General features: G+C 37.8%; 1 protein-coding gene across 15 annotated transcripts in view; it reads left to right on the top strand.

The window, feature by feature from the left end:
• Positions 1 to 25,998, top strand: part of nrxn1a (neurexin 1a) — a 157,272-nt gene that overhangs the window by 11,037 nt on the left and 120,237 nt on the right. For 6 of the 15 annotated variants that reach the window (XM_027177427.2, XM_047817462.1, XM_047817456.1 and 3 more), the window contains 3 exons: positions 192 to 209; positions 1,466 to 1,495; positions 2,206 to 2,217. The exons of 1 other annotated variant lie outside the window; for it this stretch is intronic. In XM_027177427.2, coding sequence (XP_027033228.2) covers positions 192 to 209; positions 1,466 to 1,495; positions 2,206 to 2,217 — 60 coding nt within the window. The remainder of the gene's footprint in view (positions 1 to 191; positions 210 to 1,465; positions 1,496 to 2,205; positions 2,218 to 25,998) is intronic. 8 more of the 15 variants (XM_047817463.1, XM_047817452.1, XM_047817458.1 and 5 more) reach the window with 5 other exon arrangements.

Here is a 25,998-nt window from a genome sequence, read left to right as displayed (position 1 = left end):
TATTGGAGACTCAAGGAAATGAGATCGTGTGGTTTATCCTTCATGGCAGCATTTGTTTTGGCTTAGGCATTTGCACAGGATGATAAGACGCATGTAGCTTCGGTAGTCCTCAAGGTTGGGCCACCTTCTAGCCTGCATGCCTCTTAATCAATGTCTTCCTCTTTCTCTCCACGCCTCGGCCGGTCCTCCAGAAGAGGTCTACGTTGGAGGTGGGTACACCTACACACTTCTATTCTCTTTTCATTCTCAAGTCCCCTTTGCCATATACTTCTCTCTATTTCCATATCTCAATCTTTTCTTCCTGAAATATGCTGAATGTAATTTTTTTTTAATCACTATGGGGGCTCAAGAACGGTAAGTAAATCCATTGTTTGCCTATTGGGGACCGGAATCGTCTTGGAGGTTAATTAGAAGGTAAAAGGTATAAACATTTCCTTCCATCTTTATCTTTATGTCCATCGCTTAATGTTGGTTTCGGTCAGAATGCCCAGGAATTGGCCTCTGTCCTGTGTTTTCTAACATATGCGGAACAAAATAAGAGAAAATCGGTTCCTGCTTAGTGTGTCCAAATTGCACCAACCTAAACCTGCTTCTGTATTAAAGAGGCTCTGTTTTTATCTCTTCTAGTAGCTCTCAAAGAGATAGATGTATACTCCCAAACGCATGCAATAAAAATGCACTCAGAAATTCAAAGGAAGCAAAATACTGTCAATTTTCCTAAAAAAAAAAAAAAAAAAAGTATCATGTGCTTCAGGGACAGAGGGTAAGTACTGGGGACAAATCATATTTTATATTCCCGGCTGGTGGTTCAAACACTCCGTTTAGAGTCTAGACGGGTAAAATATGTGCTCTATTGTAATTCATTCCTTGGAAGGTATTGAATCTTTTATGTATATAGGAAAGGGCACAATTTACAGGTGATATTTTGTGAAAGATGAAATGGGAACTGCTGGTTTTCATTTTAGACGTAGATATCCGATGACTGATAGACTCATGTTTATATTCTGCTGAAATAAATATCATTTGAGTTTATTTTATTCCTGTGTATAACACTTACTAGGGATGTTTAAGTCCTATTTATGTATGTATAAATATCTTCAGGTGTCTAGTCACGATAATATTGTTATCTGTCAGAATTCCATAATCGTATTTCTGGGAAAGGTTGACTAGCTGGAGGGAATGTTTGATCTCTGACAACAAAAACTGATTCTTTTATAGATTTGTCCCTTACAAATGTGACAGATAAAGCACCACAACCGTCAGGTTGAGGAAATGCTTCTTTTTTTTTTAGCTTTCCCAACACAGCCACTCTCCCCCTTACACCCCCTTTCCTTGAGATTGTAACACACCCCAGGCCTCACAGCTCAGGCATCCTGCTTTCACAAGATGCCTGCATGTCAATGTGACAGAAAGCTTCCACATGATCCCGTTCTCTGTGCTGACTGTGCTCTTGTCTTCCCTTAAGGTCTTGCGCACCTGATGATGGGCGACCAAGGTATGAGTTTTATTCCTATATCCACCCTTTTTGCTGCCATTTCCCACCCTTTCCTCCATCATTTCCTCTGCCTCTTTCGCTCTTTGTGCTGATTCCTCCTCAAATCGCGTCACTGCTGGTAGGGATCTACTGGGCCTGCTTTCTTTCCGGCTTGGCACTGACTCAATGGATGGTTTGGTCTTTTTGATTAATTTATTAATTTCTCTCTTTCCAATCCTCTACTGTGGTATTTCTTTGAGTTTATTTATGATTTCTTTTCCTTTTCAGTCGTCTGCAACTGATTGCTATTCCATTGTTGCTTGCCAACCTCATTTTCATAAAGAAAAATAATGCTTTGAACATGTTGGTTGGGCTGGAGATTGAAGAACATCTCTCGAGGGTTTGTTTGTTCTTTATAAATGTGCTAGCATGTATTCTCAAGATGCAAAGCAGGAAAGCATTAGCTGTCTGTTTAATATTCATGCTTTCCCTCCATCTCTCGCGCCATCAAGTCTCGGCATGTTCCTCATCTGGAAGCTTCCGTCTCTTCTGCCTGCCTCCTCTCCTGTGCCCTTAATGCATGGAGCTAGGTCAAATGTTAACCTTTCATATCCTTATTCTAAATCTTACATAAGTTCGTGACTCTTACAGTTGCTTCTTTCCTCTCCTTTGTATCGCCCCTGTATCTCTCTGGAATTTCTCTTCACGGAACCATTATGTCAATATCCTAGGTAAAAGTAAAGGTACATAATGTTTTTTATTTCACCATAATATATTTCATGGTATGATTAGCTCTTGCTCTAAGCTTTTCATGTATATTCCTGTATCTGTGGCTTTATACATGCATCTACACTTTGTGTGGGTTTTTTTTTTTCTGGGTATTCTGAGTTGCTCTGATTTATTGTGTGATGTGTGATGTCGTGACAGTATGCCCAGTGGGCTGGAAGGTAGGTGTGTACTGCTGTGGAAATGTTTATGCCTGGTTGCACGGGGAAAATGCAAAATGGGTATTCACTCGGCTTCGGGTTAGGGTGAGATATGTCGTGTTCAGTAAAGAATATTAGAATAAAAATGACTGACACACCAGAGAGAGAAGTGAGTTTAAGCAGGGAACAACCAACACAACAAACGGCAGCTTATACAGTGATTGTACAAATTCAGTCCTATTATTAAATTCTATTATATATTGTTTAGTGAATTTTAGCGAATTTCTCATTACATCTGATTTACTGACCGTCACCAAATAATAAAAATGGTGATAATGTATATAAATGATATGGCATGCACTGTTTTTTTTTTCTATATAATAATAATAATAATAATAATAATAATAATAATAATAATAATAATAATAATAATAGACAATTTAGTGTACATCATCCAAATGAAATCTTTGATACGGAGTAAACTGAAATACATACTGTACGCCACTGATTGTTTTCACATCTTATGAACAGGTAAGGGTTTTCCACCAAAGATTTTCATAGCAGTTTAATAGATTTTTCTCAGACTTTCACCACCTTCTTATAATCCTAAAAGAATTGACATGGATTTTATTTAGCGGTGCTATTTTTATCCTGTGATAATGAACTGCCACTTTGAAGAGCGTGTTCCTGCTGAGGTAAGTCAACACATTACTGACCCTGCTGCTCACTCTTCTTTCACTGTGGGTGCCCTCGTCAGAGCCACTGCATGCTAGACCTCACTGCCTTTACTCAGCACTAGGGCACAACACACACTCTCACACATGGCTAAATCTCAACTATGTCATTTATATGGATGTGAGAGAGTAAAATGCTGTGCCTGGTGAAGCAGGTAGGTGCACTTTATGTCTTTTATTTGAGCTTGGCTGCTCCTGCCTTTGGCTGGCTAATACAGAGTTCATGGTCTTTTAGACTTTATGTTCAGGCCACCAGTCTGTCTTCAGTTTTCTACTGCCCATGGGTGATGTAGCGTCTAAAAATAAAGCTTCCCTTAAAGCATCCGAATGCAATTGTGGTGGCGTTTGAAATTTTGCTAATTCTTATTTTCCTACTGTAGAAGATTTTTTTTCTTGGAGATTGGTCCTCATCAGTGTGTAAAATGGAGTGAAATGGTGCATGTTAGTATCCCCTGCTCGCCTGGTATGAACTCATTCTGTCTATAATTGAATTGAAATTGATTGAAATGAATTTAATTTAATGTCTTTAATTGATTTTTCCTTTTCATTTTTTCCCCCATAGTATTTATTTATTTTTGCTAAAGATATAAGAGTTTTCAAATGTTTTCAAATGTTGTGGGGTAGCATTTCTTTAATTCTGTATGTTTTATCATGTGTCCCAATGAAAATATTAGGACAGTCAAGCCAATTTAGCAATAATGTATTCAAGTTTCAATATAAAAAACGGACAGAATTTCTAAACTGAACCCATAGCTAAACCAAACCCTAAATAACACAAATGGCCAAAGTTTTATAAAATATCTTTCATTAGCTTTACCTGGGATTGCCAAGCATCAACAATACTACAGCCACTAGTACAGTCGAGTTGTGTTTTGATGTTAAAAAACATTTTTTCTTCTAATTTCATAGGTTTGTCACCTTAGAATTAATAATGAAAGGTTTGCCTGACTTAAACTTGATTTCACCAAGAAAAATATAACTAGATTTGCAAAAATGTCATTTTTGCAGCATAAGATATACGCTGTAGTTATGATTTACTACTGTTATATTTCCGAGCCATATCTGGGTGACTCAAAGGTATGCTCTAAACAGGCTTAAGAGGGTCATCTTTTAGTGTCCTTGCTTCTAGCCAGAGAAGCGATCTCTCCATTTATGTGAACAGGTCACCTTCAATAATCAGCTTAAGCGTCTGCCCTGTGCCCTTGAATTCATAAAGCATCAGATTTATGCATCATTAGGTGAATAAACTCCAAATTTCCATTAAAATATGCAGCGAGCAGCAAAGGTGGAGTGTGTTTCTGACAGATTGGGCTTGTCTTCTCACTGCAGCTTGTATTTCCATCGTTCTTATGTTAACTTGCTCAGGGGTAGATGAAAGATGTGTCGTAACTTGGGTGGCATGTAGAGGGCTGGCACCTCTAATTGCTGCCATTTTAGATGAAGTGGTTCTGAAGCTGTAACTCTGCTCCAGGCCCTGTATGGTTCACAGATGCTAGTGCACCATCTTCACAGAAGAATTCTTTAAGTATAATTGACAAAGTGGAATAAGAAATAGCAACAAATTTGGTACTTATAGCAAATCCTCAGGATTGTCCCCTTTGTGCATGTGTAAATGAGAAACTCTACTAAAATGGTGTAGTTTCTCAAAAAGTCTCACTTGTATTTGTGTCGCAGCCTTATAGACATCATTTCTTGTGTCTTTTCTAAATAATGATGATAAATTTGCGCATTGTGAATCTATTTTCTGGGGAAGTAGCTTTCCAGATGTGGTCCTGCCCCTGATGACCCTGATTACAAAAAGGGAGGAAAAGAAACCTGGCGTGACGTGTTGATCAATACGTATTTAAAATCCCATTATGTCTGCCATTGCACCATGGATGCCTCATTAATGTAATTACAAAGGCAGAATGGCCTCTTAAATTACTGCAAGACCAAGTCCTTTGCTGACTTTCCAGATCCATTCACATGGGACTGATGTCATCAAGTGATGGAGAAATGCTTTTATGAATGTTACCGTGATTTGTTTTAATTGCAATTAAATAAATAGATTCATTTGATTACTGGTCATAAAAGAAAATGTGGTGAAGGCTATACTGGTATTTTGACTGCTGATGACATTCCTGAATTAGCATGACCTTAGCTAGACCAGTAATTCAAACCTTTACAATGAGTTTGAAAAAGTGCTGATTAAACAACTTTTTTTTTTTTTTTTTTTTAATCTAATGGTACAGTAGTACATGCTTCACAAGGTCACAAATTCCAGTTAAAAAGCACATTTTTTGCAGGGTATTGCAGGTTACAACTATTCATCAATCACCTATTCAGTGCCTGGTCCTAACTTCATTATTCACTGCCCATTTAAAGGAAAGTTCAAAGAACAAGAGCTCTAAAGATGTGGTGCCAAATGGAAATCCTGTAGCTCAAAATGGGCAAATTAACACATTATTTCAATACAATTCAACGTGTAATAATATTAATTGACTTTTCAACTTTATTGTCATTATACGAACGCAGTGCATCACAGCATAATTAAATGATTTCTTACAGCTCTCACTAATAAAACACATGAAAAACATAGCAGTACAAAAATAAGAGACAAAAAAGTAGTTGCTTCACTATAGAAAACGCTCATTCGTGTCAAACAGTGCAAGACAATAAACGCTGCAATAGAGGAAGTACACCTAATGAAAAAAAGGTATTATGACAAACTGTAACTTTTGTAAAGGGAGAAGTGTTATAGTTTACTGTCTATGCGTTACTGGGTATGCATGGCAATTTGCAATTTTTGAAGGAATACCGTGTTTATTGTGTCATTTATTGCCCAAACCATTTAGATCTGGACATTCTTTCAAATTGGGTATCTTTTCATTCCATAGTTACAAATAGAATCAATCTAAAGACTAGAATTGAGTTTGGCTGATATGTTACTTGAGATATACAAGTAATAATAAAAAGAACTGTGGTATTGACATCACAAAATAGTCTCAAAAAACATTTTATTTGAGATTGATAGGCTTGCTATATCAGAAGCTTTTTCTCCTGATGGTCACTGTTACTGGGAGCAGATAAGCAGCTGTTGTAGCAGTTCTATCACTGAGACACTTATCAGGTGTGCTCTCTGTAACATTCCTTAGGGTCGGAAAACAGACCGAATCATAGTTTAAATAATGAGTGATGAAAAAAGGTTTTTATTATTATCACAGGAATAAGAACAAACATGAGTACATTACATTACAGACTGAGCTGCTGTTCAAATATAGATATAAATACAGATATGAAGGAAATGCGCTATTGATTTTGTGTGTGTGTGTGTGTGTGTGTGTGTGTGTGTGTGTGTGTGTGTGTGTGTGTGTGTGTGTGTGTGTGTCTGTGTCTGTGTCTGTGTCTGTGTCTGTGTATCTGTGTGTGATCTCAAAAGGTTGCCAGAAAGGCAAGGTCATATACAGGACATGTAGGAGGTGTTCATTAGGACTGGGATTAGGGATTATTTTAGGAAAGAGAACCAAATTTAATTTGCTAAACACTAACAAGAAGAAAAACATATCCCTCACACATCTCTGAGCCCATGATGAACTTTCGTGATGTAGCTGAGATTGAGGAATGGTTAGAGCCAGAACTCCATGCTGACACTACTGACAGTTTAATCTTTGGAAACTTTCATTAAAAAAAAATACTACTTATAATGATAATAAAAGAACTCTTGTTAAGGTCTCACCTACTTTAGGCTTAAAGGCGAATACAGATCCAAATGTTTGGAGCACTAAACAGATAAAAAGACTGGCAGTGTAATATATCACTAATATATCACAGTGAGCCTCGGGCATATAATGCTGATTTTTTTCCGTTTTTTCCCCCCTTTTAGCGCAGGGTTTAATGTCGCATAGGCCATATTTCGTTTTATTTCGTTTCCTTTTTGACCCCATCAAGGAGCAGCCAGACAGGCTTCCAACAACCAGGCAGCAGATGGATAAAATAGTTTGAATATTACCCTTTATCTTGCTCTGATCATTGTTAATGAAACGATTTTCTCATTAAATTCCTATAATCAAATTAAAAAGTAATCAGCTGATGTCTTTCTGAGTTTCTTTGGATCAGGGTTCTCATTTGGATAGATGTAATAATTTCCTAATAGGTCAGACTGGCCGCCACAAGGTACTTTGGGTCTTAAATGTCATTATGCCTTTCCTATTCTTAATAGAATGGAATTTGAATTCAGCACTGACATCAACGGGCCATTAGGCTGAACATGAGTGAACTGCATTTTTAAGATGGTGATATAAAAAATAATAGAAATTAGAAAGCTGAACATCTCTAAAAAAAAAAAAAAAGATTCTTTTTAGATTTAGATGTTATTAGTATGGTTCATTTATTTACTCATTGTCTAATAAAAAACTCTGGAATACACCTGGAATTAATGCACACATCCTGTGGATTTTTTGCAGTAAATATTATTCCATAACTTTGCATATGCTGATGTGTGCATTCTTTTGCTGCCTTATATAGGACGGTGGAAATGAAGGAGCTAATTGTTAAGTGATTTTTTTTGCTGCCAGTATTTTTGCTACCAGGTCAGGCTATCTTCAGACACCCTACAGGCTAGGGTATGCTCGGATTCAAGAGTGATGAAGAGTGTCATTACTAGTGTTCACAGATACCCTTGTAATTTCAGTCAGAATGCAAATAGCCCAGTGTGAAGTATTTCTTAAACTAATACCTGATAAAAGAGTGTAAAATATAATCCAGTACAAAAGCAAGTAATCATGCATGATGAAACCAAACACACAAAGCAAAAAGGCTCTGGAACAACTGGCAACAAATGGGATGGAAACTCAGAGCAGTGTGGGCAAAATGAGAATCAAGGCTTAAGATGTACATATCCTTTTGGGTGCACATTGCCCTCAGCTGTGGGATGACAGGATGACACAGACTCAAGAGGGTAACCCTGAAGACAGAACTGGATAAACTGATTAGATATGATAGAAGTCCAAAATTAGTTGTGCCTCAAGGATCCAGCACTAGTCCTTAGAGCCATACACCTCCTGGCACCGCATACACAGACAATTCCAGTAAGGTGTTGATAGCATAGACGAGTGTACCGTACCACTCATACACTCCGGTCATTTTGGCCTGTCTCGTATCTTTTACAGTTGAGGAAGCAAAATCAGGAAATATGTGAGATGTCATGTAATTTAGGCGTCTTTTCACTCCAGAAAGACCCATTAAACAAATCAAGTCTGAATAACAACTTGGGCTCATGTTCCCTCGAATCAGTGCCTCTTCTGCCAATTGCATACCCATATTATCATATCCTAGATCATGGTTTATTCTTATTTTACATATTTTTTAGCTGGATTTTTTTTTTTTTTTTTTTTTGTCTCTCAGAAGAATCTGTGTGAATACACTACAGACCAAAGTAAGCAAACCTTAAAAAATAATTTTATCTACATATCTAGATATAATAGGCGGTATTTTGTTTGGACGAGATGTCTGCAGTGACAATCTACTAATTTTATATTAAATTTTATATTTAATATTAATATTTTATATTATTATTTGAAAATAAAATATTGCCATTTTACTACACCCCTAAATATTTACACAAATTATTCAAATATTTCTACATGTTTGACAAAAAGAGAATTAGAAGTGTTAAATTATTCATCCATCCATCCATCCATCTTTGGTAACTTTATCCTGGTGGAGCTGGGCTTTCCTGGGTTCAAGGCAGGAATTCAACATACTGTAAATGGGATGGAAGTCACACATTCAACACACATTTACACATTCATTCACCACTAGAGACAATTTAATGAAGTCAATCCAACCACATGTTCTTGGGTAGGTAAGGAAAACAGAGAAGCCAAAAGAAACCTACAGAAAGAACCTTGGAAGAAACCTTGGCCTACAAAGACAATACTAATGTGGGTTAAATTGGATATTTAAAAAAAAGTCAATATATGGGACTAAATAAGTCAATATAAGGGACTAAAAAGTACAGTAATATAATAGTGTAATATACTGTAAGTTAATATAAGGGACCTTATTGTACAGTATATCAGCAAACTTTTCTTCTTTACACAAACTAATGAGTGCTGACTTTTGGCAAACTGTATATCATAGTTTATATATCAACAGTTTAAAAATGCAAGAAGCCTTAAACTATGATGTGTGTTTCAAAGTACAGTACAGGGTTGGCCTGGAGATGAGAAACAGCTCCTACTGCCATTTCAGATTGGAGTAGTTCTATCTTCTCCTAACAGAGAGAGAGAGTGGGGGAGGGACTGGGATGCTGTAATAGTGGGGCAGAAGTGAAGCACATCTTGAGATTTTAAAAGACTTCCTCTGCTGCTTTTGTCAATGATAACCTCTGTCTGCATCCGAGGTGGCTCAGCTGAACTGAAACGCTGTGAAAACTTAAGGAGAAATTCTTCAAAGCTCCTTGACTTATCAACACTACCACATGTTTTTATATTTCCACTCCCATTGAACTGAGCACATAACCAGTGAAGAAACTGGTGGTTTGTTGGAAAATGCATTTTCTGGTAGATTTATTTTAAGACTGATTCGACATGCGCAATAAATTCTTGCTTAAATTTGAACTTTAACATCCTGACACGTCCTGAAAATAGTTCTCAGCAAATAGAGGAAATGTTGCAGACGTATACTGTATGTCAGTCCAAAAGTGCAGCATTTATGCAGTCAATTCCTCCTGGTTGTGGATTATATTATACATGCAGTACTCTAAACTTCTTATTTAGTAAAGCAAAAAAAAAATCCCTGTTTAAAGTTTCATATATAAATGTATATGTTTCTGTGACTTTTGTAAATGCAGCAATGGAAAGACTCAGATACTGTATATCTTAGAGTGTCCCAATCAGCAGACCAGATGTAGTCATAGAGATTTTGAGAAGGAAGCAGTTGACCTTCTATAAGTTTAGAGTATTTGATAGGTGTAAAATGTTATATGTGCTTATGCTTATGTGCGGTTGGTGTATACAGTAGACATAGGTTGACAAATGAATGTTAAAAAACAATATTGAGGCTAAAATGTTAAATAAAGCCCAGACTTATTGTGACATTACCCTTGTGTAGTCAACTGAAACCAACAGAGATAATAAGTAAAGTGAGTAATAGTGAAATGTGGAAGGTAGATGGAAAGTGGATGGAGATTACCTTGAGTTGAGGAAGGTTAACAATGTGGGCGGATGTTAGTTCAATTAAGATGCACTTTGCCTTCACATTTACTCCCTACTTCTTTTCCTGTTGACTCACACATGAAAGTAGGTTGAGCTGTATTACCTGCAGGCCTATCAAACCCAAGTTTTATCTCTGGACCTTCCAATCTGTAGCTTGGAGCTTCTTTCTTTGACTGTATAATTTGTTGAACTTTTGCACTCAGTAGCTATTGTTAGCTTGAAGCCTTTTCCTGGAATCGATTCAGTTCTTCTCCCAGACAGACAGAAGTGTGCTTCTGGTCCTAATATCCCACATGAGCTACCAGTTTGGCAATATGATACGATGTGTAACTGGGATGTTGATTTTTTTTTTTTTTAATTTATGTATTTTTTTTTTACAATTTTCAATTCAGAATAACCTGAAAAAAATAAGAAAATCCCTGGACATTCGATGATCAACACAAAGCAGACACAGCCACAACCCATGTACAATAGGCAGTGAATAGAATGGTGAATTGATGCATGGTGGTAGCTGTGATGGAGAACCGTATCTTAGGCACCCAAATGATGATGGCCCTTGAGACAGAGGGAGTAGACCAGCATCAAAACAACACCTTAGTTTAGCTTACACGTCTGTTTCAATTTCATCATGAGTAAGTCTGACCTTGGTTATTCTATATCAGCATAAATAAATCTCTCTTGAGTAGAGCAGGCGATATCACATTGCCTTGTCATTTGTCTTCCTAGAATAAAGCTTGTTATCAGCCAAATTTAAGGGATTATTTTCACATTATTTATTGTTTTAGAACAAGTAACAATGTGATACTGTGATTCATTACTGTTTCCGCTGGTAGAGTTAATATTTAAAGACTGCTTCATAGATGAATGCTATATAACCTAATGTCACAATTTTGACCTTTGAAAATTCACATATAGACAAATACTGTAACACATTCACAGAAATGTAAAAGTTTCCTTTTAGATTCATTTTAATGCACTCAGAGGGGAAAATGATGACTGACATTTATTACAATCCGTAAACATGCCAAATATTTTCCACATAGGTACTCTTTTGAGTGCCATATGTAAACTAGAAATACAGGCTTATAATTAATAAGAAAATATATCAATTGAACTCATTTATCATTGAAGGCTTTGAATTAAAACCCCAAACAAAAGATTAGAAGAGAAAGAGACTGACAGGCAATATAATGGTAAATATGTCAAATTTGCATTCTGCACAAAGCACATAGAAATTCAAGTATTTGAATGTTTCTTTGTAAAACTGCATTGAAACGAATTCATATTTAAATCATTCTCTTAGCTACCTTTGATGAAGGTGACATTAGTCTTGCAACGTGGACGAGGGAGTGTCCCTATAGGGTACTGAACTCTGCCAATTCTCTATTCTTCCTGACCTGCCAAATATATAGCGGTCAGTTCCACGCTATACCCCTGGGGCACTTTGGTTCTCATTAATCTCCAGCTTGCTGTCTCGAAGGGAACAGAGAACTTGTTTAATAGAAGACACTGTGAGATTATTATTCTCTCAATTTGACATTTATGGGGCCATTTTTGTCATTTGACCTTTATACCTTTATTTATATTCAGTCCTACAACATAGACTTTTATTAATTCTCATAATAAAGAGATTCTATAGATATTTGTTGAATTATATTCAGGAGCTTTACTTCCATTTACTTTCTATTACCGGTGTTGTTTGCTACATATACATCGATTTTATCGATTTATAATTAGGTTATTGAGAAATTGTAGGTTTGAGTGTAGAAACAGGAATTTGAATGGATAAAATATTTGGATGCACCTGCCGACATGTTTCTTTAAAGGAAGAACAAAGAAAGAAAACCAAAGTGTGCACTCTTCACCTTTGCTGTTTTTTTTTTCATCATTTACATAATTGGTTTGCTGATTACACTCTAATAATTTAATAGTTGCCACTCCAGATGTCAGCTCTAGAAATAAGCTGCCAATTACGTTTCTGGCAGTCTGATAAACTTATCATAATTGAAATAAGTGTGCATTGCGTAATGCATATCTACATGTAATAACAAGGACTGGCTGCTGTTAACCCCTTATTAAAATGGAAAGCTGTTTGTCATTAAATCACTGGCATGGCAATTAAGCTATTGCTCTAGCAGTAAGGTGATGCTTAGAGGGATTGGTGAGTTGTTCTGCACTATAACTGGACTGTTGCAGCCTGACTTCATGTTCTGCCCAGTGCCTGCTACACTAATAGATCATTTAAGACAGCAAATTAATTCTGTCAGAGCCGCTTAAACAAAATCTGGTAGTCCCAGACAGCAAGGAAGTTAAGGCATTTAGCAAAATAAAAATACCTCACTCATAGAAACTATAGGTAGCGAGTGGAATAAAATGAGAATCATAACTAATTGAATCTGGTGTTTTGAAATTTTAAATAGCATGTACAGAAGGTTTGCATAAGCTGCCATCTTTTAAAATATATAACTAATCATGTCTTTAATATGAAGCTGTAGATGTTCAGACTGCCACTGGTTATGGGTCTGATCATATGTCTAGTTTAGATAGGGTCACTAAATCAGGTTGACTAGTGCTCAGACACCTTGGACAGGGATAATTTGTGCTCATTCTGTTCTCAAGAAACTGTGCCAGAGACCATTAGCTGTAAATCAGGTGCATTAGAGAGGGGCATATTAAAAGAGTAGCTAACATAAAACCTAGACTTGAGTCATGATTGAAACTGGAATGCCAGTGGTGTTTTCTATGAATTCACTTAATTTCCCCTAAAAAATAAAATGGTTAATTCATTCTAAGGGTTTTTTATTTGATAAACATATAAATATGTTCTTTTATTCTCACCTATATATAATCCAGGTTAAGATGTGATTTTTTTTAGGCTGAATCTATTTTTTCCTGTGTTTGAGATGTGTAAGGTTGAAAATGACTATTTAAGGGCTGGAAATGAAAACAATTCACTAGGTAGCGTGAATAGAGTCTCTGTATTTTGTAGTCGAGAAATATCACCTGCAAATTATGCCCCCCCCCCCTCTCTCTCTCTCTTGCTGTCCTTTAGTGTTCACCTTGAACACTCCACTCTCTCTAAATTTACAAACGTTGCCTCTCTGACCTTTTGCCAATGAGGCCAAAAACAACAGTACTTAAATAATAGACACTGCATTTTGTTTTTAAGATTATTCATCTGATGTTTTTAACATAGCGTACTTGAAGAATTCCAGTACAAATTTAAATCAATTAATTAATCTTTCATTCAGTTTTGTTTTTGTCTCTCTTTTGCTAAGTTATGAACATATGAACAACAATAATAATAATAATAATAATAATAATAATAATAATAATAATAATAATAATAATAATAATAATATATTTACCAGATCAGACACCAACATAAAAATAGAGAGTCTAAAATCGGTGACACCGTGAACACATAAGAGTACAGCTAACAAATAAAATCTTAGTTGCTCTATTTGATCTATTCTGATATGGTTCATGGTGTCACCAAGAGCTTAGACTCTCTGTTTCTCTCTCTCTATTCTCTATTTTTATTTAGTTTATTTTTTAAGTACTTATTTAACTTTCTTTTCCTCTATTATATAATTAACCTTTTTAACAGTTCTAACAACTTTTTATCAGGCTTTTTCCCTCTTGAATGCATATCACCTGTTTGTGAAGCACTTTTCCTTCACAATGTTTGCAGTAATCCATATTCATGTCTTTTGTATATGTTAATGAAATGGAGAGATGAAATGTTAGCTCTTTAAGTTTAGGTGAAAATGATTTCTTTCACTCACTCACTCACTCTCTCACTCACTCACTCACACACTCACTCACTCACTCACTCACTCACTCACTCACTCACTCACTCACTCACTCACTCACTCACTCACACACTCACTCACTCTCTCACTCACTCACTCACTCACTCACTCACTCACTCACACACTCACTCACTCTCTCACTCACTCACTCACTCACTCACTCTCTCACTCTCTCTCTCACTCACTCTCTCTCTCTCACTCTCTCTCTCTCTCTCTCTCTCTCTCTCTCTCTCTCTCTCTCTCTTTCTCTCTTCTTCCCTCTTCATGATAAGTGGAAGCAATGTGCTCAAGTGGAAAAAAGGGCCTGGAATAAATTTAGATTCCTACAACCTGTCAAATTGGAAATATGGAAATTAGACAGTTTATTGAATCCTGAAAAGTTTAATAATAAGGATGATATTTGACGGATTTAACGTTTGTCGACAGGAATTATTCATTTTATAATGTGCCGAGCTTAAAAAACAAGTCTTGCTTTTTTTTTTATATAAAAGACTGGACTATAGACGTTTCCTGACTTTATATAAACGATCAAAATAAGAATTTGGACACTGTTAGGCCTACAGGCAGTTAATATCTGGTAAGTATCTACTGTAAGTTTCAGTAGTAAAGGTTTCACACACAGATCATCCTATTTGGTCATTGGCTAGTTCCTACCCACTATCTAGCTCACCCCTGCCAAAAAACAGCAATGGATTAAGGAGACTGAAGACTAGCATGTCCTTAGTGGGACGTACAGGATGCCAGCCACTCCACTTTTCAAACTGCTGCTCATGATACATCAGCTGAACATAGTGGCATCATAAGAGTACACACTTACCAGATTTTAACATATATCTCAGAGAATTTGGATTGGCCAGTCATTACAACATTTAAATTGTATTTCCCTACATGGATTTCCTATTTAAGGCCTTTATTCTTTGCTTCCAAAATTATAGACTAATATATATTTTACTACATTTATTATGCAATTTTGTGTATTTTATCCATTTCTGTAAATTTGCAAACATTTTTTTTTACATAACACATGTTTATTTGGGTATCTCAAACTCTGAAGTGAGACAGTCTGAGGACTCTGTAAGAATATATTGTACATCATTACTGAACAAGTCTAGACCTTTTTTTTAGCTGTAGTATGTATAGATGATCGAAATCAGGTAGTTACTTTGAAATTGAGCATGACTTATTGAACACTATTGCATCAGCATTGCTTTCTTTTTCTACACAGGATTAGTGCTTTTGGCCTTTTTGGATTTGATATATATGGTTCAGTGAGTCGTAATTGTTATTAAGTTTCACATTGGTGCCTACAGTGTAACGGATTTCATACTGTGACAATTTTAGGTGTCAGAATAAACCAGGCAGATATGTCAGACAGGGGACCAGACAACTGAGACATAAAAGCTGCTCTACTCTGCAGTCTGGGTTGAAGGGTAGTGGGAGCAGACCTTACCTCCCTACAGTGACAACTATAACAATGACGAGATTCTCTGCTCTGACATTTTTTCTCTCTCCATCCATTAAAAAAAATCAACTAAACATTTCTGAAACCCGAGCTCTCCCTCTGAGTGCTTTTTTTCCAAGTCACTGCAAGTGAGGGACTGTAAACATCTGTCAAAAATGCAATGCTTGTCAAATCTTTTATATCTCAAATGATTGCAGACTGTCATGATCCTGCACTCTACTCATTAATACAATTATAGTCGTCAGCAATTGTGAGTAGAGCTTGTACTAGATGTAGAACAGCAAAAAACATACCCTTCAAGGTTGTCAAAGAGACTGCGCCTTCTCTGCTGATGCAGCGTGTTTGTAGATGTGTTATACCTTCTGTCTGCTAGGCAGCTGCTTTAATCCTACTTGTTTTACTCATCTGAATAAATGCTTGTACGGGTCCAACATTATCCAGGTAGTGTGCTAGGTGGAATGAAGGTTGAAGTGAGTTCATTTGTCTCCTGAAATGGATTTAGTTTGATTTGGATTTAACTAAATTGAAAGTGTTAAGCCATGCCAGCGATAGGTGTGGAGGGGAAATAGCCGAGAGACGAAGAAGAAGTGGAAATCTGTTAAGGTGGTACCATTAGATTGCTGACATACTCTTGCTGTGGAACTGGGATATTGTAGTCATTTCTCACTGCCACAGCAGTTGCACGAGCCAACGGATGGAGAGCAGAGATGCCAGCTGGGCCATTAGGGACTTGGGCAACCGCTGAGCCTAGGGGAAGGAACACTACACCCAGACACAGCCGGCAGCCAAAACAGTGTGTGGATATAGAAGTGTGTGTGCAGCCATGGGTATGTGTCTTTCAAAATGGCTGTCCACTACAGTGCATATGTACACAACTGATAAATATATAATGATTTTGTAATTGATTTACCTTCACCTTGAGACAGTAGGTGACATCGGAATGGGGGTGCATCGACCTCTTCATTGCTTTACTTTAACAGCCACAGATGTAATCCAAGGCTTTTGGCTGTTTTCTTGCCTTACTGCCTTCACTGGCTTTGTTGTATTAGTGTAGAGCTAGAAGCTCATTTCCAGGCTCAAATGGCTTTTGTGAGTGGCAGGATTGCAGAAGGCAGGACCTGACTGAAAGGCCTGTCAGCCACATTAATAATGGAGGACTCCGGCTGCTCAAATGAAGCTGCTGAGAAAAAAAAAAATCAATGAGCAGAAGGATTGGTGAAAGCTGACCTATAAGAAGCAAGGGTTCAGTCTCCGTTTTATCCATCCTTGCTATTTTGGGTTGGGGTCTTATGGTGGTATTATGGGGCCAAAGTGAAATATATGGCACAGTTCTTCAGGAGAGTTAGTAAATAATTCACCTTGGCCTGTCACCGGTGATTGAAGTCATCATCTCCTCAAGACATTTTGCTCTGATACAAATCTGGAGTAAATGTCAGTAGATATATACCACGGGTATAGTGAGACATTCCTTGGCATATGTTCAAGTCCTACTGAAACCCAAAACTCCCTAAATCTACATCTTTTTTCATTTTTGAGGTGCTTTATTTGATTTCCTTCTCTCGCTGCCAATCGGTGTAAAAAACCTGAGTCACCAACTTCTCCTTGGTCACAACCTCAGCGTCCTTTTTATTCTGAAGGTGAATCATGAGTTTTGTGCAGTGATGCATAGAGACATGTTTGTGTTATTTTTCATGAATTGACTGCTCGTGTCAGCAGGAGGGAGAGTGCTCTGTGTTCCTGTGCACATGGAAATGGAGTTTGCCAGAAGTCCCTGGCTCGTTGCCTTTGTTTCCAAGACAATAGTCCCTGACAAGAATATTCTTGCATGAAAATGATGACGGCTGTGATAAATTGTCTCAAAATGGCCGCCTCTTCATCATTTAGTCCTACCTCAGACTATTTTCTCATTTTATTCGGCTGGTTGTTCTTGTAGGAAAAAAGAACTGTTCATCAAAAAAGAATAGCGGATGGTGATGGGAGGGGGAAGGGAAAAGCAGAGGTTTTTGTTATCAAATTGATCATTATAAGCTTTATCTCACTTGCAGTGTGGCGGGGAAAACAAACGGTGCTGTCAGGCATCGCACATCACCCATAACTCCTTGTCCTTTTCGCTCCATAAACAGTTGTTCTACCTGCACCGACCTTGGCGAGAGAGATAAATAAGTGGAATTAATTTGTTGCTGGGGCGACAGGAAGGCGTAACGAAGAGCGTTACCTCTTATTAATGTCCAGCTGCCTGTAGCTGCACCCTGAGGACCGGAGGCACTCAGAGACGAGGTCAGGAGAGAGAAAGATGGGTTAGAACCTTGAGCAGCCTGCTGGGGACACTTTCTCTCTAGGAAGAACCTGGGTGAAGGACAAATGATCTGCCAAGTAGGTGTGAAATTAGTCTTGAAGCAGGCAGGCATGCCATAGGCCCTGACTGACAGCATGCAGTCAGACAGCAGTCCATTTCAAAAGTATTTTGGATTACATCTGATTTTTTTTGTAATTCACAGATCTGTTTCTCAGAATAAGCGAAAAATAGATTTCAGATCTCTACAATCCCAGGTAAGCAGTTGCACAGTGTTGTGTAAATGCTGGATTACATCCATAAATATAACCTTTATAAATATGTCATGCTGTGATGAGGGAGGCTGCTGCTGATACATTTCAATGTCGGCCAGCTTACAGACCTGGTAATTAGCTTTAATTACCTGCTTTTATAGCTTGTCATTAAAATTAAGCCTCCTAGTAACACGTTTACTTTTTTTTTCTCCTGGAACAGTAGTTCTGTATGTTCTTGCACAAAGGACCCACTTAAGCAAGAATTTAAATTTTATTAGTTATTCAGCCTCCGATTAGGTGTAATGTAATGAGTAGGGCCAAAGTGTGTATCTCTGTAATGGAACAGTCCATCACGCTTTACAGTGTGAAACAGAGCTTGTCAATGATACTAATTAGTGCAGCTATGATGCCAGTGTCTATGTGTGTATACCACACAGTGACCACATTGCCAAACAATGGAGAGGATGAGTGGAGACAGCAATTATATCATCAGACCCGCTTTTCCCTAGAGGAGGTAGAAGTCTCCACATATGGTCAGAGGCAGTATTGTTTTGCACATTCATTTCAATGGATCACTTAATGCAGTAATTTGAGAAGAAAGAGTCTGCTTTATGATTGTGGCAGGCAGAGCTAAGATTAATTGCCTTCCTTGTTGAAATGTGGAGGAGGCAGAATCCTGTCCATGCTCATATCTGGACCCTACATCCAGTCTAAGGAGAGAGAGCTCAAGAAGAAAAACAACAGGGGCTTGTTCAAGTTTGTACCAAAACCAATCGTATTTCTCACACATAAAGCATTAATTTAGTGAGTATGTAATAAACAAAAACAAGATTTATTTTTATTTATCAAGTGGAAGCTTACTGCTTACTTCAAAATTGGCGTGCAAGAGCAGAATCTTAGAAACTGTGAGCATGATCACATGACTCTAGGTCTATTTCCAGTCTTTACCTGATCAGTTTCAGAGATCCTGGAGTGCATGTTGTATGTTTTGTGATTCACTAAAACCAGCGTCTCTGACAGCAGTAAATGAGTCACTGAGATCACATTTCATTGTGATGTTTGAAGTGAATATTTACGGCTCTTGACCTATATCTGTGTAATTTTATGCACCGCACACCTGCTACATAATTGATTGGATAACTGAAGGAATGAGAAAGTGTTCCTATTAAAGTGGTCAGTGATAGCAGATGTCAATTCTATGATTAATCTCCTCATGCACAAAAGTAGATTACTATGTAATGAAATGTTGAAGTAAATATTCAGGAGCTCTTGTTCTTGTTTACTGCTTCAGATCTATCATTTACATGGCTTTTTTTTAGGCTTTAAGATGTAGTTTATAAAATACTAAAATTTGAATTTGTAGCTTTTTGACTCACATCAGCTTGACTTTGTAATAAAACCTAGAGTTTAAGGCTACTTATGGCATCAACGGGGCTAAGATCATTTGTTCAGGGAGTGGAAGATTTATGTTTAAGAGAGCTAGTGAATTATTCTGCTTTACTTTTTCATTACTTTTCCAGTTGGGAGATTTCTGAAGGCTTTGCCGCTCAGTCTAGCTGGTCTAGAGAGGCATTAATTATCATAACGCTTATCTTTTTTCTTTCTTCAGTCATTACTCTGAGTATGAGGGAATGCAGCTGAAATGGTCTCCATGCTGTTTGTACATTAGTTTCTCCACTATTGTTTGCACATCTGTTCCTTTTGTGAACATTAAAGCTCATATAATACCTTGTGCGAATGGATAATTTCACAGTAATACACTAAAATTATATCACGTGACCCTTTCAGGCTTGTATATATTGGCTAATTTAGGAGGAAACTAAAATAAAACGCTCATAAGGAGAGGAATTATGTAAACTTGGCAAGAAGATAATATTATACTGATTTTTAATATCTTCCACTTGTGCATATTTACATTTATTTTCATGTGTATGTGACTTGAAATGAGAAATATCATAGAATTTTTTAATTGTGCAATGAGTCTGACCTGTGACATATAGAGGATATCTCTTTATTGCTGTTGTTAAGTATGCTAGTCAAGCAGTTATGCTGCTTATGCTAGTTTGTCCATGCTACTTCATACGGTTAGTATGAACAGTATGAACTTATGCTTGTAAACAAAAATTGCTTGGACATGGCAAGCAGAAATCACTAAACTATATTTTCATCATAGCCAAAGAATTTGCTAACTGATTAGCTAGTACTGAAACGTGCTAACAATACCTATGGACACAAAAGGTTTTTTACTGAAAATATTTTAAAAATGGTAAGAAACTTGTGTTATTTGAATGAATCTATCTATAATTTTTGATAATCTATGAATATATCTATAAATCTCTCATTCTCTCTGTGCTTGGCTAAAACTTAATTGTAATAGTAATAGTAATGCTATAGCTAGCATGACTAAGCATTATTGTAGCAGAAGCAATCAAGAGAGAAATTACAGTTGTTAAAAATTTGAGACTCACTTACTACTGAGATATTATTTTAAGGCATGACAGAGTGATTAACGTTTAGAACCTAGTTAATACCTAGTTAACCCTAAGTTAAGTATTTATCAGGTTATAAGAATGTTAGGCTCTATTTTATAGTTAGTAATAGTTAATAAGTAAATAACTAAACTAGACTTTATCAATAGTCTCTGAACTTTTAGACTCAGTAAATATAGTAAATCCACGTTAAATAGTTTTACTGCTTTTCCATAATTTTTTTACTGACTCAAACTTCAGAGACTACTACTACTGATATAAAATGAGTGGTGAATTAATGCGACTCACACAACCAAACCATGTATATATTGATTTTTTTTCTTTAAGCAGGCTGAAGGGAAGGTGTGGCGTCTTATACTACTGAGCGGCTTATTGTTCAAGAGTGGGAAATCACCAAAAAAAAAATAAAAATCAATATACATTTAATTATATATTGCTGTTAAATTGCTCAGTTAAGAATGTCTAAAAAACATTCAGTGATTAATTTGTCTTCAGGAAGCATTTTATCCTGGTCATGATCACACTGGATCTTGATCCTATCCCAGGAAAACTGTACATGAAGCAGGAATACATTACAGATAGAACCCCTGTCAATAGCAGGATGTCACTTAAGCACTCCTTCACACCTAGAGCCAATTTAGTAGAGCCAGTCCGCCTACTGACATGTTTTGGGAGGGAGGGAGGGAGGGAGCAAACCAGTGAACTGAGAAGAATTAAGAGAGTGTTATAAAGTATCACAGTGTGAAGGGATAAATATCACGATATATAAAATGGGTGCTCATATATACTGCCCACCTTTAGGCATGCAAACATCCCTATAGGAAATACACTTGTCGCAGCAAGGGAAAAGGGAATGGAGCAGAATGCTGAATGAGGCAAAATGGATGCTAGGACGCATAGCCGAATCAATGAGCACATGCGTTGATTTCAAAAGCAGTGCTGTGAGGGATGTTAAGATGGATGCTGGTCATACTGCGTGAGTGACTAAATGACAGTGGGATGGAGTAGGAGAAGGAGTATGATGCACCGGGTCGCTCGTGTCAGTGAGGGTGTGTGCAAATGAATCAGTAAGTGTGTGGATTAATTACACTGGGATTGAGATGAAGTGTAAGTATGCTGCTGCTGTGGAGGATGCTAAGATGGATGCTGGTGACTGAGTGAGTAACTGACAGCATGATGGTGTGAAGGAGTTCAATGTGGTGAAGCATGCTGAGCTCTATGTTTGTGTGAGTGAGTGTGTGAGTGAGTGAGTGAGTGAGTGAGTGTGTGAGTGAGTGTGTGAGTGAGTGTGTGAGTGAGTGTGTGAGTGAGTGTGTGAGTGAGTGAGTGAGTGAGTGAGTGAGTGAGTGTGTGAGTGAGTGTGTGAGTGAGTGTGTGAGTGTGTGAGTGAGTGAGTGAGTGAGTGAGTGAGTGAGTGAGTGAGTGAGTGAGTGAGTGAGTGAGTGACAGAAGCATGAAGCACAAGGTGGTGGATTATGCTAAGATGCAGCGTTTTGCGGTCACATCGCCCTCTATTGCCTCCGAAGGGGTCCCAGGCAGTCCCTGTCGCCTGGCAACCCACTGAAATAGCCCAGGACATGTCACAGGGGGGAGAGGATTACGCTGTAATCAGGTTGCAAGGTCAGAATGAAAGAGAGAAAGTGAGCGTGTGTCTGTGAGAGAGAGAGGTGGAGGAGAAGAGGGAAGAGGGAAATTCACCGCAGCAGAATATAGTGTTTCACGCTTCTGGTCCGACTTCATTCATCAAGGTGTCTATTGAATGGGCGAGTGGCCATGAGCAGGAAGGGAAGAAGTGAAGAGAGTGCAACCAATGTGAAGAGGGCAGGGGGGCATGGAGAAGAGAGGCCCTCAGAGGTAATTGGATTGGGAAAAGGATGCTCAGAGTTGAAATGAGGGTATAGGGAAGTTTTCCACTCATCCCTATCTACCTATCCTTGCAACAAAGCACACAGTGATGTGTGGGTGTGTGTGGGGAGGGGGGTTAAGATAGACAGTAACAAGTCATTTGAGGGAGAATTTAATTAAAAACTTCAATCAACTCCATCTTCGGTCGAAATAACAGTGAAGCTAATATCATTTTATTTTTTACACGAGCTAACATTTTTTTCCCTCCCCTGATGAGATTGGTGTTCTGTAATTAAGATAAATTAGACTGAAACGTGGAGGAGAAACAGACCATTCCCATCCTATTTGTTCATTTGTTTAGCTATTATTTTGACTCCGGTCTGTGAATAGGACTAATGAGGTATTGAAATGCAGTTGAGGTGGGGCTGTGGGAGGCAGTCAGGATCTGGGAGGAAATGTGAAGGCAAATGTGGGTTTAAATAATGACGAATCACTGTAGCTGATAGAGCCATAAGATTGCATTTAGTGATGCCGGAGAGAAGAAATAACAGCCTCCTCTTTGGGGAATTGAAAGGGTATAAATAAATCATATTAAAAATGAGGGAGGGAAGACGTCAGCACAGCCGACTGGCTGAGAAATTGAGAAAGAGAAGAAGAGATGTGGAATGATATAGAGATGGGTGGTGATAGGAATGGAGGAGAGAAAATGAAAGAGAAGGAGAAGTGACAGATGCACCCTTGCTTGATTGAGTGGTTACATGGGTATGCAGATAATGAAGGATACATGCAGACAGGCTGATTAACTGATTAATACTTCATCTGTCATCCCCATACGTATCTCATCCTTTATCACAGCTAATGTCTGTTCTATCTATATCTACACTACTCACTGCATAGAATATATAGTCAGAGTCAGTTTTACATTTCTTATAGTCTTAAATGTGCTAATTTCCACAGGTGTCTACAGACATTTTTTAGCTGTTGATTAAAGTGGATATATGTAAAGACAAGCGATGTAAGCAGTGTTTGCGCAGCATTACTGTTATTAAAGGAAGTCTTAAAAATAAACACTTTGTTATTCACAGGACATTATGCGTATTACAAATTTTCTTTACTGCCAATGTGTGTGATAACAGTGATTTCTGCTTTTCCAAAAAGATAAAGATTAACAGATCAAAAAGATCTATATGTCTATAACATGCCTTGTGGATAAACACAGAGTGGTATATTGAGCCTGAGCTCGTTAAAAAAATGTGGGAATTGGATGAAACAAATGCAATATGAGTGGATTTTTTTTTTACTTCACATGAATGAAAATGTACTATTGCTAACCCCAAGCACAGTTTAATAGCCTAACCCCGACCCTGCCTATTATCCTAAACCTCCAAGCACACCTCAAATTCTAGACAAACTTAAACCCTATCCTAATCTTAACCCGAAGCACATTTCGAGCACTAACCCTAGACAAATTTGTACCATATCCCAATCCAAACCTGAGACAGATTTTATCCTTGTACCTATAACTTTTCATACTCTTTTATTCGTGCAGCTTTACAAATTTGCAAGCATGTGGCATTCTCTTAGTCTTCAAAGCATATGCTTAATTTCCATATGAGATGATGTGTGATTTCATGTGAAGAGCACTGGGTTCAGATAACAGGTTTACAACTCTAGTCCTATAATATCCCATCTCAACACAACTGATTTACCTAATCAGATGATTATTAACCCTAATATCTATGTAAGGTGTTCCATGTGAAAATGTTTAGAGGGTTGAGATTCACTGTACAAGAGAAGCATCAGATGGAGTATTTGGTCATGATGGTTTGACAGCTGAAGTCTATGTATCCTCGACAATTGCCAACAGTAGGTATAAGTAATAATCAGTAAATATATTTAATACTCAGAAACAGTTTTTGGATTTACAAATCAATGTGCAGAACAGTTGGCATGGTGGAATCCTTTGTAAAAGTGTTTTTCTGACTTGTGCAGTGATTTGCCATCTTGTTTTGTACAGAAAAAGCTGTACCTGCCTGTGTCAGATTTCTTAAGTAGGCTGCAGGAGGAAGAGACTAAAATAAGCTGAGATATGAGAAATGCAATGGGGGCGGAAATGAATTTGAACAAAAAAAGTGCGAGTGTCTGTGCGTGATGTAGGGTGTGTGTGTATATGTGTGTGTTGTATGCAGCAGTCCACCATGATGATGAGCATGCCATGATTGAATTCACTTTTCTCCTTTGGGTTTAAATACGATGTGGGCATGTGAAGACGTCAGCAGCCATTCTGTTCCTCTGCTTCCCCTCCTTTCTTCTCTCCTTCCCCTCCCCATCTCTCTTTATCTCTCTCTTCCACTCCTTTACATCTTCTTATACTCTTTCACCACCTCTTTTATCTCACCCCCTTCTCTCTGTATCTTTTTCATGCCTTACACACTCTCTCACTCCCTTCCATACTCAATCGATTTTGTTCCTTGACAGACAGATAGCAGTTGCTTTTAATCCTAATCCTGTTGTCTGTTTATACTGTGTCCTCCACATCGGAGTCAATAAGATTTCAGTGCATTACTGTCACATAGATGCTGACAGATCTGTGTGTTTGTGTGTCTATCACTACCCACATGCATGTCTGTTTTAGAGATACTGCTAGTCGCTTATTTGGTGTGCTTATATGATTGATTGTTGGTTTTAGGGTGTGTTAACTATTTGATGCACCATATTTACTAAAACCCCCTTCCTAATATTGTTGTGATGCCTAAACATCTCTGACCTGAGGCATGGCCTTGACAACACTTCTGAAGTTTTGATGTGGTATTTGGCACCAAGAAAGTTGAAAGGTGGGGCCTCCATGGGTCAGACTTTGTGTTTGTCCAGCACATATCACAGATGCTCGATCGGGTTTAGATCTGAAAAATGCTTTGTCATGTTCTTAAAACCGTTCCTGAACAATTTTTGCAGTGTGCCAGGAAGCATTATCCAACCGAAAGACACCATTAGGGAATAACATTGCCATGAAGCGGTCGACTCGGTCTGCACCAAAGTTTAGAGGTGGTACGTGTCAAAATAACATCTACAGAAATGCCAGGATACAAGATTTCTAGCAGAACATTACCCGGAGCATCACACTGCCTCTGTTAGCTTGTCTTCTTCCAATAGCGCATCTCATCTGTTCCTCAGGTAAGCAACACACACACCTGTTCGTCTACATGATGTAAAAGAAACCGTGATTCATCAGACCAGGCCACCATCTTCAAACATTCCACAGTCCAGATCTGATGCTCACTTGCCCATGTAGGCGCCTTTGGTGGTGGACAGCAAGCTGTGATACACTGTGTGATCTGACACCTTCCAGAATAGCCAGCATTAACTTTTTCAGCACATTGTACTACAGTAACTACAGTCACTAAAGTGTGCTACTGTTTACTTGCTGCCTAATATATCCCGCCTTGACAGGTGCCACTGTTACAAGATAATCAATGTTTTTTCTCTCTTCACTTGTCAGCAGTATATTTT

Source organism: Tachysurus fulvidraco, chromosome 8 (genome assembly GCF_022655615.1).
Source record: "Tachysurus fulvidraco isolate hzauxx_2018 chromosome 8, HZAU_PFXX_2.0, whole genome shotgun sequence".
NCBI lineage: Eukaryota > Metazoa > Chordata > Actinopteri > Siluriformes > Bagridae > Tachysurus > Tachysurus fulvidraco.
Note: the sequence above shows the minus strand (reverse complement) of the source record. Positions and strands in the feature narration are given on the sequence as shown.